We start from the raw sequence: 17254 nt of genomic DNA on the forward strand, positions 1-17254 counted from the left end.
AGCTCTAAACTTTCTCCAGGCTGAACTTAGCTTACTCGTGGCTGTTCCCATCCTCAGGGCCCACAGAGCAAGTGCTCTGTAAGGGCTTGTTAAACTCTACTCTCCTGGGACTCCTAGTCCCCCACCAGAGTCCACCATGACTACCTCCTGCAAGAGCACTGAGCTCCTGGGTGCCAGGCCCAGCTCAGAATTTTCACAGACGCCAACTCGTTTAAGTTGCATAACCCTGGGAGGAAGGGGTTGTTACCTGATGAGGAAACAAATCAGACAAGTTCAGTGACTTGTCCAAAGTTACAGAGGCTTGGAGCTCTGGATTCAAACCCAAGTCACCGTGACTCAAGACCAGTATTTTTCCCTGTTACAAGCAGACACAAAAGAATAACAATCCTTTATCATTTATACTGTATTCTCACGTACATTATTTCATTTGATCCTCACAACAGCCCTGTGAGGTAGGTAGGGTTATGTATTACTGTTATGCCCATTTCACAGATGAAGAAATGGAGGTGGCTCAGTGAGGTGAGTGACTTGCATAAAGTCACACAGCATGTTAGTGGCTTCATTGCTTCTGCAACTTCTCTAAAGTCAAGCTGCTTGGATTAGGGAGCACCGAAAAGATGGACAGTTTTATGGAAAAGGAAAAAGGGCAGTGGTGATTTGTAAGATTTCTTCCTCAAATTGTTTTGTTATGACCACAGCTTCTGCTACTTGGTCTAAACTAGGTTCTCCATGAGGGGCTCTCCCAAGTACTCTTGGCCTGGGACAGCTGGCTTTTTTTGGGATGGAGTCTCACTCTGCAATGGCACACTCTCAGCTCACTGCAACCTCTGCTATCTGGGTTCAAGTGATTCTACTGCCTCAGCTTCCCAAATAGCTGGGGTTATAGGCGCCCGTCACCACACCCAGCTAATTTTTGTATTTTTAGCAGAGATGAGGTTTCACCATGTTGGCCAGGCTGGTCTTGAACTCCTGACCTCAGGTGATTTTCCCACCTTGGCCTCCCAGAGCGTTGGGATTACAGGCATGAGCCACTGCACCTGGCAGAAAAGCTGTCAGAGAGACTCCTGGGTCCCACTGTAGGGGGAAAAGGGCCTTTACTGCTCAAGGGAGCTGGCTCTGCCCATGGCCCCGTGTACAAGCTCCCTACTCACAGGGCCTATCTATGGGAAGCCCCTTTCTGGGCCCACCTCCCATGGGTGCCTGTGTCACCAGGCTTCCTTGGCTTTAAGGACCCCTGCCCAGTGGGGGAGGACCCTGGGACTCTCAAGGCCAAACTCACTTTAGGGATGAATCATGACGTGCAGTTTGGAGGTCTGCACGGCTCATCACCCGGTGGGAAGCAGTGCTTGGGTTGCTTGCCCTGGATGGCACCCCACAGAGACCCAGGGGTAGGACACAGGACTGCAGGGGAAGGCTGCCTTCCTGAGGGCAGGTTTTTAGGGGCTGCACATTTACTCTAAGGGCACTGTTACGGTTCATACCACTCCTGGGCTCCTTGCTGCACAGCACCCTCGGAGACTGTCTCTTTCCTCTGGATCTCCTCAGGGGCCGTGAATCTTCCTCTTCCAAAAGAAAATGGTTGAAAGGCATATGGAGCCACAGATGGTGAGGAAGGTGGGTGAAGGGGGGGGTCACAAACGAAGTGAAGCTATAACAAAAGGGAACTGACTTACAGGGGATAGAAAAGAGCTAACTTTGATTCTGAAGACAGATCCCAGAGGGGAATCTGAATTCTGAGTAATGATGTTTTCAGAAAAATGTCTGGTCTCTCAAGGTGACTATTTTGAAAGCAAAGATATATAACTGGGTGAATGGGAAGGTCTGCAACCAAGATCCAGCAAGTGGCAGGACAGATTTTGGCTCAATATAGGGAAGAACTGTGTAACAGTCAGAACCATCCAACCACAGCAGGAGCTGCCCTGGGGACGGTGTGCTTCCTATCAAGGCCTGCAAGCAGGCCAAGGTGATCACTTGCAGGTACCCAGGGAGAGGCGCTCATCTTCAGATGTGCTGGGGTGTTCTAGGAGTGGGGGAAGACTAAGCAATCATCGAATTATTTCCAACCCTGAGAATCCATAATATATTTGTTTGAAATGACCTGTTTCAATGATACCTCAAATTTTTGGGAAAACAATGACAAAGTTAGGCAACAGGCTGGATTTGGAAGTGATTTCATTACACTGGCTGCAGATACTTGCACATCTTTGCAAAGATAGCAGACCCTTTCTGAAGCCAGGAATCCCGATTCAGCCCCATCAAGACGGACATTCCTACCTTCTGAACCCTGCCTGGACACTCATTCCTCTAGACCCTGCCACACCTCATCTCTGTCCTCCAAGAGGGGACACTAACAGAGCTCTGAGAATGCACAGCATTCCAAGCCAGCCAAACATGGTCATCCCTGGGCAAACATCCACGATCATGGATGCACCCTGGGGAGGGTGGAGCAGGTGTGACAGGAACCGCTGGGGACTTTATGTCCTGGTTAACTGGAGGTAGCCTCTTGTTCTCATCCCATCCTCTCCACCAGGGCCTTCTTACAGATGGATAAATGCAGCACTGGCTAGTGGTACAGAGAGATGGAGCCCAGGAGAAAACTGCCGTTCCTTTGTGCTGGCTGGAAAATCCTCCTATGGCCTCCTTTAGTACACATCAGCTGACTCTTCACTTGTCATAATAAACCGCCTGTCTGCAGCTCAAAATGGCAAGAAAAAAGGTGGTTCTATTCAGAGGACACTGGATTCCAAAAGGTGGACTTCATCATGGGGGGAATCAAGTCCTGCTACACAATTAATACAGATTAGTATAGTCTCCTGCCTCGCACCACTGGCGAGATGCCCTCCAAGACCTGGCTGACATGAGCTTCTTGGGACTCCCCGTCTCCAATGTTGTTGGGGTCCTTTTACCTGTACCGTATTAATCGAATAATCTTATTGTTCATAAAATCCAGAGCATGTGGGTGAGAAGAATCGATGCAGAAGCCATCGCTCAGAGCGATTTTCAGTACCTCTTCCACGAAGACCTGGAAACTGTTGATCTGCTTGTTGGTGGGCACCACCCAGAGCCTCTTGAGGTTCTGCTTGGTGTACTCCTCCTCTGGCAGGCCCTCCACATTGGCCACCCAGTCCAGAGTCAGGTGGTTGGGGTCCTGCAAGTGGCTGGTGATGGAGGAGAGATTGCCATTGGAGCAGTAGAAGAGCTTGGAGCCAAGGAGCTTGAGGAAGAGGCAGGAGGTGCTGAAGATGTTGGCGTTGAAGACCTCCATGCTGGAGGAGGAGAGGCTGTAGATCTGGGGCGCCTCGCGCACAGTGAAGTGGACCGTCTGCACACGCTGGTTCAGTGTGATGTTGAGCATGGCATTCTTCTCGGCCTTGGAGAGCTCCACTTCCTTCTCCTGCAGGGCCTCAATCAGGGGCTGCACCTGGTAGAAGTCGGCCTCCCTGCGGAGCAGCCCCATCTCCTGGAAGTCCTCGGGCAGGTCAAGGTGGGAGGTCCGCAGGAAGTTGAGGATATAGCGGAACACTTTGCCGTCACGGTCAATGAAGCAGTTGCCCTGGCTGTCCCTCTTGGTGGGCATCTTCCCACTGAACATGGCGCCTAGCATGGAGTCAGGGAAGCTGGTCAGGGTCGCCAATGAAGTTGTATAGAGCTTCCCCCCGACGTTCAGCGTGATGGGGTCAGACATGGCAGGAGACTGGGTTGCTGGAAGTAGTCCTGGAGAGGGTGACAAGTGAGAAATGACTATAACCAAACCTTATCAGAGAACTCACAGTCCTTAACTCCTTATTGTACATCAAGCCTATGCCCTTGGGATCGAAATGAATTAATACCTGATGAATGGGTGATAATTGCTAACACTGTGCAAAGTACATTAGCTTCACTAGGGAGAGGGAAAGGAGAAAGGGAAAAGGAAAGGAAAAAGGAAACAGGGAAAGAAAGGAAAGGACCCCTAAAGCCTGGGTCCCCCCTGCCCCCCTCTGCCGCCGACATTCTATTTTAATTGGTCTGGAATACTGCCCCAGCACTGGTATTTTGAGAGAGTTCCCTTAGCGATTCTAAATGTTCAGTTAGAATAGAGAACCACTGGTCTAAAGAAAGAAAGGAAAACGTGCCTGGACTGAAAGCTATGCTACGTGTTTATACATATATTTGCTTACATAATAGTTGTATCAGCCAGGTGCGGTGGCTCACACCTGTAATCCCAGCACTTAGGGAAGCCGAGGCGGGCAGATCACCTGAGATCAGGAGTTCAAGATCAGACTGGCCAACATGGTGAAACCCCATGTCTACTAAAAATACGAAAATTAGCTGGGCATGGTGGTGGGTGCCTGTAATCCCAGCTGTTCAGGAGGCTGAGGCAGGAGAATCATTTGAACTCAGGAGGTGGAGGTTGCAGTGAGCCGAGACTGTGCCACTGCACTCCAGCCTGGACAACAAGAGTGAAACTCCGTCTCAAAAAAAAAAAAAAAAGTTGTATCATCTTTTGACACAGACAATATAATCATCCATTCCTGTTGTGCAGGTGAGGAGAACTGTGCCAGGATTCATTCCTCAAGCTCAGAAAGGTGAAGTGCCTTGCCAGGATTCAAACTCAGTTTCTTTTATATGAAAGAAAAATGTGTAAATGCTTACTAGCCAAAGATCGGTATGTTCTAAGTACTCAACAAATGGTCTGAGATTTATGACTCCAGGCTCAGTGCTCCTCCTTCTGTACCAATGACACTGCTGAATTAATTATTTTTCTCTCTCAAAGATTTGACAATGAATGGCCATGATTAGTGTCATTTCCATGTATCTTCAAGGCCCACAGTGGGTCACTCAGCTGTCCGGACTGCAAATGACAATCCTTTCTAGACTTTCACTGCTCCCATGCTGACTTGCCTTGCCATTAAGATGCTCCTGGCTCCTGGTGGCCTGTCCTTTGCTGTCATAACACCCCAAGCTTCTCTGAAACTGGCTGCAAGGTCAGTGCAAATGCAGGACTCTGTCAGAGCACCCTCCTGAAGGCACCCTATCCACTCCTTGACAAACCCCCCTGATCTCTCAGCTGTCAGCATCTATGGCTGGCAAGTCTCCTTCACCACATGTTCTAGAAAACAGGAGATCTCAGCTCCAGCTTCCAACACTATACTTTCCCCAGAGCCAACCTGTGGACCAGATTCAGCAATCCTTCCCTGACATGGCAGTAGGGATGCCAAGAGGAACTGGCCCCAGTATTACCCCCAGAAGAGCCTGTGCTGGTAGAGAAGACAAGAGAGAGTAAAGGCACAGTGACAAGACAGGTAGAAGATGTGGGAGACGTTCTGGAATGAACCTTGGCACATCAAAAACTATCTGGCTGGCAGACACAGTGGCTCATGCCTGTAATTCCAGCACATTGGGAGGCCGAGGCGGGCAGATCGTTTGAGCTCAGGAGTTTGAGACCAGCCTGGCCAACATGACGAAACCCTGTCCCTACAACAACAACAACAACAACAACAACAACAAAGCAGGGTGTGGTGGCGAGCACTTGTAGTCCCAACTACTTGGGAGGCTGAGGTGGGAGGATCGCTTGAGTCTGGGAGGTCGCTTGAGTCTGCAGTGAGCCGTGATTACGCCACAGAACTCCAGCCTGGGAGACAGAGTGAGACCCGGTCTCAAAAAACACACAAAAACCCATCCTTTCAAGCATGCTTACTGTCCAGATGGAGAAACAGAGGTCTGAGGAGACACCTCCCCAAAGTCACCCAGCAGGGGTGGCGAGAACTTCTCAACATTTCTGCCTCCTGAAGAGGCTGACTGCACTGAGGCCTCCTTTCTCCAGAGGACGGGGGCCATGCCCGTGTGAGAGATATTCAGCTGCCATGCTCGACTCTCTGACAGGGGCAGGGGTATGTCCCCTCATGATTCCTCCCCAGTCTAACGGGGCACTTTGATATTACAGAAAGGCATTCCCCATCTGGAGTGTCTGAGGAGAAATGAGCCCATGTGAAATACAAAATCGTCAGTAGAAGCCTGGAGCAGACGGGCTGCGAGACGGTGGGGAGGTCCCACAGAGGTGTGGGCGAGCTGCTGTTGGGGGCATGGCTGCTGGTGTGGAGACGGCTGCGAGGCAGCAACTGGGGATGGTGCTGTGACTCAGGGCTGAATCTGACCAATTCTCTCTCCAGAGGGCCCAGGCAGGAGGTGGACCCAGGAGTGGGTCCCCTTTACTCAGTCCAGAATCTTCTTCCCTGTTGCCCTCTTTGCAGGACTCTAGTCTACTCCACCTGTTTTCTTCTGGATAGAAATGTGCATGTTCTAGTTTCAGTCTCTCTTTCTCCTTGAAAACAAACACTCCCTCCCAACATTGGGTTTCAGGCCCAGGCTCTGTAAAGTGGCTTAACTTCACGGCAGGAAAAGGAGCAGGTGTCAGAGAGGACATGGACAGTTCCATGGGCCACAGACCCTTATCTCTTCCATGCATTAGTGCTGAAGTGCTCAGAGCATTACAGACGGGGGACGTCAGGAGCCACAGGGCATTCCCTGGGACCCCTGGATAAGTGCCCAAACTCTTATTTCTCTGCTTGCAAAAGCAGCAGAGCACCTGCTTTCCTGTGCCCCCGATGACGTCATGGCTCCCGGTCATTTGTCTGGGGAGAGCAGCACAGTTGCACAGGCAGTCAGGGCAGAGGCTAGCTAGCAGGCAGGTCTCCTGCTCCGAGTCTAGGGTGCTCTCTGTGGTGATCTCCCCTTACCTATCGAGTCACAGAACTCAGTCCTCTAAGCCCTTCTTTTCTTTCTTTTTTTTTTTTTGAGATGGAGTCTCACTCTGTTGCCAGGCTAGAGTGCAGTGACACAATCTCAGCTCACTGCAACCTCTGCCTCCCAGGGTCAAGCAACACTCCTGCCTCAGCCTCCCAAGTAGCTGCAATTACAGACACACGCCACCATGCCCGGCTAATTTATTTTTGTATTTTTAGTAGAGATGGGATTTCACCATGTTGGCCAGGATGGTCTCGATCTCTTGACCTTGTGATCTGCCCGCCTCGGCCTCCCAAAGTCCTGAGATTACAGGCGTGAGCCACCGTGCCTGGTCTAAGCCCCTATTTTCTAGTCACAGGGCCACAGTGTCCATCATCACAAATCCATGGCCCTGCTACAAAAGGCACAATGACATGACACGAGGGGAGTTTCATGAGTCGGCGGAGGTTTGCAGTCAGGTAGTAATGAACTAACACCACTGAGCCTCAGTCCCCTATGTGTTCCCAGATACCTCCTGGCCACCTCCACCTGGATATTCTGCAAGTGAGGCAGCAGAACAGGGTCTGGAGACACGGAACTTAAGGCCAATTTGTGCTAACTTCATAAAAGAGAAAACACCAAGGTCTGGGGGCAAAAAATCTGAGGCCAATTCTGCTGACTTCCCAAAGCTGGATCAAAAGGAAAATCCCGGGTCTGGGGGCAGGGACCCTAAGGCCAATTAACACCAAATTCCTAAAGCTAAACCAAGAGGAAAAACGCCATTGCCCCAGCTGGGTGACAAAGGATCAAACGCTCCTCTCTCTGCAACCCTCCCACTCCACCATGTCTCAGGTGGAAAGGGAGGGGGGCCTTGGATTGGGACCATCCCTTTATCTGCATAGGTGCCCATTCACCTCAGCCTTTAATTAGCCACAGACTGAATCCTTCGTCCAGATAAGGGGTGGCTGATAAGAACCTCAAATGGGGCACTTAAAGCCCAGAGAACTTTATAACTGGGCCTTTGAGTTCCTTGCTCCGGCCCACTCCCACCCTGAGGAGTGCTTTCTCACTTTAATTCCTGCTTTCGCTGCTTCATTCCTGCATTTCATTCCCCTGCTACTCTTTTTATTTTTATTTTTAGTAGAGACGGGCTTTGCCATGTTGGCCAGGCTGGTCTCGGAGTGACCTCAAGTGATCCACCCATCCACGCCTCCCAAAGCGTGGGGATTACCACGTCTGGCCCTTCTGCTACTTTGTTCAAAACGCCAAGGACGTGGACAATTCGTAGTCAAGACCCTCCACCAGTAACACAGGTACCAGAAGCCTCACCTGTGCCTTCCTCTGCCCCTAACTCTGCTGTGAACTCTTCTCAGCCACCCAACTGCCTGAGGGAGGCAGACCTGACTCTTCAGCCCTACAGTTTGTCTTGACTGTCTCCTTGAACCCATCCCTATAGCTACTCCCAGAGGTCAGGCTTCATCCCTGCCCCCTGCACTCCTACATCCTCACTCGACTCCCTGCCTTCTGTCCACCTTCCTTTCTGGTCTGCAGACTGACCTTCCTGAAGCACCGTCCCTGCCCAAACCACCTTCCTCTTTCCCTCTCGTGTCTAACCCTGCCCTCCATGCACTCCAGACGTCACTGAGTCAGTCTCCTCCATGCTGTCACCTGCCCTGCCTTTGCTGTCCCTAGGACCACCCCTGTCTACCTTCTCTACCCTCTCTGCTGTCTACCTTTCAGGCCCAGCCTATGAGTCATCACCTCTGTACTGCTGTCCCCAGATCTCCACTAGGTTAACAGCTCTCCTCTCAGGGCTTCCTGGTGCCTTGCACAACCCCCTCTGGCAGCACTCACCATTCCATCTGCAGTGATCTGTTTTGCACATGGCCCTCTTCCCTGGCTATATCAAAATGCAGATCAGTGGACATCCATATGGGGGAAAAAAGAACCTTGGTCCATCTCTTATGCCGTTTATGAAAAATAAACTCAGAACAGATCATAGACCTAAATATAAAATCTAAAACTACACAACTTCTAGGAGAAAACCTTTGCAATTGTGGATTAGGCAAAGATTTCTTGGATAGGACCTAAAAGGGACAAACCATTAAAAACATCAATAAACTAGACTTCATCCATGTAAAAAACTTCTGCTTTTCAGAAGACACTGTTAAGAAAATGAAAGAATAAGACACAGATGGAGAAAATATTTGCAAAACACCTATCTAATAAAGGATTGTTAACCAGAATATATAAAGAACTCTCAAAACTCAGTAAGAAAATAACCCAATTAAAAAACACACAAAGCTGGGTGCAGTGGCACATGCCTGTAATCGCAGCACTTTGGGAGGCTGAGGCGGGCAAATCACTTGAGGCCAGGAGTTCAAGAACAGCCTGGCCAACATGGCGAAACCCTATCTCTACTTAAAAAAAACAAAAACAAAACAACTAGACAAAAGATTTAACAAATACTCCAGCAAAGAAGATATGTAGATGACTGACAATCACATGAAAATATGGTCAATATCATTAGTCATGAGAGTATGAAAATTGAAACCACAATTATATGCTACTATTTACCTATTACAGTGGCTCATATAAAAACTGACAATGCCAAATGAAGGTGAGTACACAGAACAATGGAACCCTCATACACTGCTGGCAAATGGTAACCACTGTTGAAAATAGTTTGACATATGGTATGGTTTGGCTCTGTGTCCCCACCCAAATCTCACCTTGAATTGTAATAATCCCCATGTGTCAAGGGCAGGACTAGGTGGAGATGATTGAATCATTGGGGCGGTTTTCCTCATGCTGTTCTTGTGATAGTGAGTGAGTTCTTAAGAGATCTGATGGTTTTATAAGGGGTTTCCCCCTTTGCTTGGCACTTCTCCTTGCTGCTGCCATGTGAAGAAGGACATGTTTGCTTCCCCTTCCACCATTATTTTAAGTTTCCTGAGGCCTCCCTAGTCCTGTGGAACTGTGAGTCAATTAAACCTCTTTCCTTTGTAAATTACCCAGTCTCGGGTATGTCATTATTAGCAGTGTGAGAATGGACTAATACAGCATACAATTATCACGTGACCCAATGACCCTACTCCTAGATATTTATGCCAGAGAAATGGAGACGTATGTCCATGCAAAGACTCATATGTGAATGTTTATGGCAGCTTATTCATAATTGCCCAAACTCAGAAACAACTAAAATGTAAACAGATAAATTGCAGTACATCCATACAATAGAATATGACTCAGCAATATATAACTACTAAATATATAACTACTAATAGATATACAATATATAACTACTAAATGTATATACTAAATATATATTTATTTTTAATAATATATATCTTAGTAAAATAATAAATATATATACTTAGTAAACTACTAAATATATAACTACTAAAAGACATTACCACATACATGAATTTCAAAAGCATTACGTCAAGTGAAAGAAGACAGCCTCAGAAGGTTACATGGTGCATGATTCTATCTGTATAACGTTCTGGCAAAGGCAAAACTATAAAGACAGAAATGAGATTAAGTGAATTCCCGGGGCTGGGTTGGAGAGAAAAGACTGGTTACAAAGAAACACAAGGCATATTTTGGAGTGATGGGAATATTCTATTAGGTTGGCGCAAAAGTAATATGATGTAGTGGTGGTCAAATGTCCTTATAAAGACTGTCAAAATTCATGTAACTATACACATCTAAAAGGGTGAATTTTGGCCAGCTGTGATGGTTCATGCCTATAATCTCCGTACTCTGAGAGGCCGAGGCAGGAGGGTCACTTGGGCCCAGGAGTTCAAGACAAGCCTGGAAAACATAGTAAGACCCCGTCTCAATTAAAAAAAAAAAAGTGTAAATTTTACCATACTTAAGTTTTACCTCCATAAACAGGAAAAAAATGAAGGTTGTGACCTATTGGCAAGTCATGACATCAATACAGTTAAGTGGGTTGTGACCAATTATATATTGTTGTGAAACTTTTGTTTCAGTTGTGTGTCTATGAACTGGATCATGGTATCTTCATACTGTGGGTGACAAAACAATTTTTTTTGGAAACCACTGCCTAGTTTGTGAGCTGAGAGCAAATACATGTCTCACGTCTGCATAGTCACCGCCTCGCACTCGGGGGAGGGGTTGTGTGATACTGTGATATAATAAGCAATATACATTTTAGATTTGTCCCCAGCTGTTGGCCAGGGCTAAAAACCGTGTAATTTCCCAAGTGATAATAGCTATAGGAACTTCTTCTATTTTAATAATTGGTTTTGTGCCAGTAGGTGGAGGTTGCAGTGAGCCAAGACCGTGCTACTGCACTCTGGTTTGGGTGGCAGGGCCAGGCCTTATCCCAAAGCACCCCCCCACCACCAAAATTAATTATAGTTGTTATGCTGTCCTAATCCAAATCCCAATAGTATTTTTCAAAAAAGATTTAAATAATTAAAATTTTAATCTGGAAGCACTGATGACTGATAACCTCAAAGAGTATTTGAATAAGACATCTTAGCGCAATGTATTAAACCAGATTATAAAGCAATGACATTTCACTCTGTGGTTTTAAAACAATGAGAAGAGAAGGAATTTGGTAATAAATGTGAAGAGACACAACTAGCAATGTTTAAAAATAAACATATTGATAAATATATTGATCCTTACAACTCTGGGACCCGGGCAGGACCGATCACATTGTCTCTGTTTCAAAGACAACCTAAAGCAGACCCAAAGAGCTTGAATCCCTTGCCCAAGGCTTCATGTGGATTCTTGACCTCAGAGTCATGGCCTCTGGGAAGTTCTGGTTTGGACACCCTTCAGAGAACCAGTCCTTTAGACGTCTTCGGCAGGAAGCTGAACCCAGCCACAGAGGTCCTAGCCAACAGCCTATATACTCATGGCGACCTGGAGTAGGCAAGGGCTCTTTTCTGTGCAATTTCCTTTTTTCCTACATTACTGTCCACTTCCATAATGAGCATTACTTCCATAGTGAAATGACTTACCATGCAATCCTGTCAGTGGGGACTAGCTGTTATAACAATAAACATACTGAGTAATGAAAATTGTCCATCTATCATCTATCTATCAATCACCTATCCATCATTTCCTAGCTCTGCTCACTCATAGAGCCTAGAAATGACACCCAGTAGCAATAAACACACCTAGCCCTGGATCTTTTTTCTGAATGTCATCATCTCTTCTAAAAGAAACCAGGGCTTCCTGGAGAAACTGATGATTCCTGGACTTTTACAGGAAAAGTTCAAGGTGAGTTCATATAGCCCAATGAATTAAAAAACAACAACACCACCAACAACAACAACAAGACCAAGAGTCCAGGCCGGGTGCGGCAGCTCATGCCTGTAATCTCAGCACTTTGGGAGGCCGAGGTGGGCGGATCACCTGAGGTCAGGAGTTCAAGACCAGCCTGGCTAACATGGCAAAACCCCATCTCTACTAAAAATACAAAAAATAGCTGGGCAGGGTGGCGTGCGCCTGTTATTCCAGCTACTTGGGAGGCTGAGGCAGAAGAATCGCTTGAATCTGGGAAGCGGAGGTTGCAGTGAGCCAAGATCGTGCCACTGCACTCCAGCCAGGGCAACAAGAGTGAGACTCCGTCTCAAAAACAAACAAAAAACAAGAGTCCATAATGTTATTCCCAAAAGAAAAAAGAGGGTGAGAAGAAGGGAGTGAGAAAGATAGAGACAGGAAAAATTAATTCTATAAAAAAGAACACTAGCTAGTAAACACAGAAGGAATGGCAGAATTAGAAAATTACCAATTTGCAACCCTCAGTTCTGTAATTCAAGCAAGGATCATCCAAGAATGTGGTGTGAAAGGTTATCAGGAACACATAATTATAACAGACTCAGAGAATCACTTCACAGATTACTTATTAATTGTAAGAGAAAAAATTACCCTTATGGTAGAGATCAGGTTGCCATGACCTTAACTAATAATCAAATTTAGTATTCATGGATAGTAAGACCCTGACATCATATCCCCCTGACATGCAGTAAGTACACACACTGCCAAAAACTCAAATCTAACCCGAATCTAATCATTGATAAACCAATCAAACATATTTAAATAGGTGGAGAAGCTCTATTTATGTATTTATTTATTTGAGATAAGAGTCACACTCTGTTGCCCAGGCTGGAATGCAGTGGCACAATCCCGGCTCACTGCAACCTCCACCTCCTAGGTTCAAGCAATTCTCTTGCCTCAGCCTCCTGAGTAGCTGGGAGTATAGGCACACACCACCATGTCCGGCTAATTTTTGTATTTTTAGTTGAGATGGGGTATCACCACGTTGGCCAGGCTGGTCTCGAACTCCTGACCTCAAGTGATCTGCCCGCCTCGGCCTCCCAAAATGTTGGGATTACAGACATGAGCTACCATGCCAAGGGGCTCTATTTAGATTAAATGAGTTGATAAAAGAGATATAAAAGAATGCAATATATACATCTTGACTGGATCTGATTTTAAAAACCAGAAACTATATAAGGTATTTTTGGGCAATTAGAATTTTTTTTTCTTTTTTGAGACAGGGTCTCACTCTGTCGCCCAGGCTGGAGTGCAGTGGCGCAATCACGGTTCATTGCAGCCTTGACATCCCCAGGCTCAGGTGATTTTCCCAAGTAGCTGGGACTACAGGTGCACGCTACCACACCCTGCTAAATTTTGTAGTTTTTGTAGAGATGGGGTTTCACTATGTTGCCCAGGATGGCCTTGAACTCCTGGGCTCAAGCAATCTGTCTGCCTTTGCCTCCCAAAGTGCTCGGGATATAGACAAGACCCATTGCACCCGGCAGAAAATTTTGAATAACTATTACATTGGGTAATACTGACTTCTTGCTTATTACATATAACGTATTATAGCTACGTAGCAGAATGCCCTTATTAGGGGATACATGTTGAGAATTTAGGGGTCAAACATCAATCAACGTATCTGTAACTTACTTTTAAATAATTTGGCCGAAAAAGTGTGTGTTTGTGTAAAAGCACAATTGGCAAATTGTGATTTGGCGTATCTAGGTTAAGGGTTGTACTTTAAGCTTTTATGTAAGCTTGATAATTTTTAAAATATTTGTATTTTAAAAGAAGGGGGAAGAACACTTCCTTCATAGGGCCAATAGATGTAAAGTTACAGTCATAGTGCCAGACCCCAATAAATAGCCAGATTTAATAAGTTACAGATTTACTACTACTACTTAGAAGTGTGAAAAGCTCGTAATTTTCCTTCCCAAGTGTTTCTGAATTTGGAGGGTGAGGATGCCAACCAGGGCTAAGTGGTGGAGGAGTTAGAATCTAAGCCTGGGTGGGCAGTCTGGATAGAGCCACCACCCACAGAAACCACACCACTAGGCCTATTTTTTTTTTTTTTAGATGGAGTCTCGCTCTGTCACCCAGTTAGGAGTACAGTGGCATGATCTTGGCTCACTGTGACCTCCGCCTCCCAGGTTCAAGTGATTCTCCTGCCTCAGCCTCCTGAGTAGCTGGGATTTCAGGTGCGTGCCACCATGCCCGGCTAATTTTTGTATTTTTAGTAGAGACGGGGTTTCACTACATTGGCCAGGCTGGTCTCAAGCTCCTGACCTCAAGTGATCCACCCACCTCGGCCTCCCAAAGTGTTGGGATTACAGGCGTGAGCCACCGCGCCCTGCCAGGTCTGCCTATCTTCTGTGCTGTGAGTCTGCCTGGGAGAAGACGGCTGTTCAGGCCTTGTTTTTCCTGCCTCATCATGAACCCAGAATCTCTGTAACCCGGCAGGAAAGAAACTCCTGTCATGACTCACTGTGCATGTTGACAAAGAGAGGCCACTCCTGGGCCTCAGAAATGTCAAGGATGGGCAGAAAGAACTAGAGACAGGCCAGGCTCAGTGGCTCATGCCTGTAATTCCAGCACTTGGAAGGCCCAGGTGGGAGGATCACTTGACTTCAGGAGTTTGAGACCACCCTGGACAACATAATGAGACCTCGTTTCTATAGAGAATAAAAAAAAATTAGCTGGGCATGGTAACACGTGTCTGTAGTCCCAGCTGCACAGGCTGAGGTAGGAGGATCGCTTGAGCCTGGGAGGTCAGGCTGCAGCAAGCCGAGATCACGCCACTGCACTCCAGCTTGGGCAATAGAGCAAGACCCTGTCTCAAAAGAAAAAAAAAAAAAAAAAAAGGAAAGAAAAGAACTGGAGAGGCTGTGTGCGGTAGGGGCAAACCATGCATGGTATTCGGCATTACCTGGGTTTGCATTTGAATCATCCCCTGCCACTTACTAGCTGTGCAGCCCTAGGCACGTTCCTGGCAGATGATGATGATCATAACAATAACAAACACTACAACAGCAATAATAATGGCTAACGTTTATTGAGCAGTTATTACCGTGCTAGGCACTTTATACATGTTAATCTCTTTCAATCTCACAGATGAAGTAGATACTATTATATACCTACTTTACAGACCAACCATACTGGGCCTTCTTCGACTTCTGCAATTTGGCATCTGCCATCCCCTCTGCCTCGACCTTGAAGACAAATCCCATGCATCGGCCAGGTCTCTCAGCTGGAATTCATTCCTTCTCCTCTGCATCTCCGGAGAATTTTAGTCTAACCTCTTACCACAGCCAACTTTACTTAAGTAGATGGATGCCTGGCTCCCTTGCTGGGGCTGGGGGTGCCCGTTTCTGTATCCACTGAAGCATGTAGAATAGGGGAAGAGGAAGAAATTTCTCTCCTGTTTAGTCAGATCCATTTTTCCCACCTGGATTTTTAAAACTTTTTAATTTTGAAATGCTCTGTTGAATTTTCAATCTGGAATCTAAAGGGATGTGACAAGGCAGAGGTGATTACTTGGGAGTAAATGCAAGGAGAGTTTCCACTGCGTAAGGGAATGGACAGCACGTGGCTGGGTAAATTTCAAGAAAGACAATGCTCAGAGCGAGTACTGTGTCTTCCAGTAAGTGGGAGACCTCCCCACCTTACCCCACCGGAGAAAGGACTCTTTGCCTTGAAGCCCCTAGGACGACTACCCTTTCTTCACCACCCCACATCAAAGAGCTGCGTCTATAATTCTGTCTTGCCCAGTCCATATCTCTAAGAAGCCCGAAGGCTGCTCTATTTACCATCTCCACCCATAGGTAGGAGAGAAAAGGTGCTTCCTAGACACAGGGACCCCAGAATGAGCTGCGTAAAAGGCAGGAGGAGAGAGAGGTGGGCTGGAAGAAGGACACAACGGAATCTGGCATGGCAAGGTATTCTTTCACCGGGCGTAGACCTCCAACAACCACTACCATCCCCCAGCCCCTTCCAGAACTTTCCTTCACCTTCTCAGCTCACTCTCACGCTTCACCTTGTGCTTTTCCTCCGGCACCAGCAACCCATTTCAAACCGCTCTCTTCCTACGTCTTCTCCAAACAGTAATTTATAAACACCGTGCTTTCAAATCCATCTCATTTCATCCTCACAGTACTACAGAAGGGCTGCCTTACAGGCTGCCATTCGGAAGGGTTGGGGGGACTGGTCCTGCCAGACAATTTGCGAAGGTCAGGGCATCAAAACTTTTCTTTCTTTCCTGCCTCCCACGCCAAGCTAAACCTCTGCCTCCCCAAGAGCAGAGAGAAAAGCAAGGTCTTTGAAGTAAGGAGTCCTGAGTGGTTTTAGGCAAGTCTCTTCGCTTTTCTGAGCCTCACATTCCTCACCTGTCAACCGCTATACTGACGCCTCTACTTTCAGGGCGTGAGAGGTCAATGAGATCACGGGTGTGCTGCACTGAGCTCGGGGATGGACTCTTTATTTCCAGTCAGTAAAGGGCGGTGTTCTATGCATCACAGGCTTTTGCCCACGCCGCCACAGCGCTGCCGGCCCACGGCTCTCCAGAGCGGGGCGAGTTCCCTGTCATCTGTGTCTCCGCCCTTCCTTCCCCAATCTCACCCAGACTGGCCTCATCGGCTTGTTCCGCACCCACTCCCTAGCCCTAGAGCCCCCACTCCGACCTGACAAGTGCCCCACCCCCACCTAAAGACCCCGCCCCTCCCTGCCCCACCCACCAAGGACTCCTCCTACAGTCCCGACCCTCATTATCCGGGCTTTTCCGACTATCACCATCCGCCCTTGCTCCGCCCACCAGCCCCGCCCCTCTAAGAGTTCTGCCCACTTCGGCTCACCTCACCCCGAAACGCGCCCCCTCCCCCGCAGCCACAGGCGCTGCCATCCCCATTTTACAGATGGGAATGGCGAGGCTGGGATAGATTAGTCTCATAGTAAGACAGGTGCTCAGTGGGCCCACGTACCCTCGCCGGTAGTCCCCAAGCCCCGCGACCCCAGCCGTGCCGCACCTACCTCCTGCCCTCGCTCTGCAGCCTCTCCCTCCGCGAGCGGCCAGCGCAGCTTTGCGAGGAAGGCGGAGGGTCGGAGCCCAGCCCAGGGGCGTGCTGGTCCGGGGTCCGCGCGCTGCCCTCCGGGACTGGTAGTTCTCTCTGGGCTCCTCGCGGCTCGGTGCGTCGAGAGCGAACTTCATCTCCCAGGAGGCATTGCGGCGACTTGCTCTGCGCCCCGCCTCGTC

General features: G+C 47.8%; 1 protein-coding gene across 5 annotated transcripts; it reads right to left on the reverse strand.

Moving 5' to 3' along the window:
* Positions 1-385: 385 nt before the first annotated feature.
* KCTD21 (potassium channel tetramerization domain containing 21) lies at positions 386-17200 on the reverse strand. 5 transcript variants are annotated; one of them, XM_063711305.1, is made up of 4 exons: positions 17032-17191; positions 15148-15386; positions 10126-10222; positions 386-3714 (listed from the first exon to the last, which is right to left on the reverse strand). In XM_063711305.1, exon 4 carries the CDS (start codon positions 3683-3685, stop codon positions 2903-2905), a length of 783 nt encoding a protein of 260 aa, XP_063567375.1. In that variant the 5' UTR covers positions 3686-3714; positions 10126-10222; positions 15148-15386; positions 17032-17191; the 3' UTR covers positions 386-2902. The 5 variants fall into 5 exon arrangements, with proteins under 5 accessions (XP_063567375.1, XP_063567374.1, XP_009245146.1 ...); XM_063711304.1 differs by having other exon boundaries at positions 15148-15511; positions 17032-17078; XM_009246871.4 differs by lacking the exon at positions 10126-10222 and having other exon boundaries at positions 17032-17200.
* Between the last annotated feature and the right edge of the window lie 54 nt (positions 17201-17254).

This window comes from Pongo abelii, chromosome 9 (assembly GCF_028885655.2).
Source record: "Pongo abelii isolate AG06213 chromosome 9, NHGRI_mPonAbe1-v2.0_pri, whole genome shotgun sequence".
Classification (NCBI taxonomy): Eukaryota; Metazoa; Chordata; class Mammalia; order Primates; family Hominidae; genus Pongo; species Pongo abelii.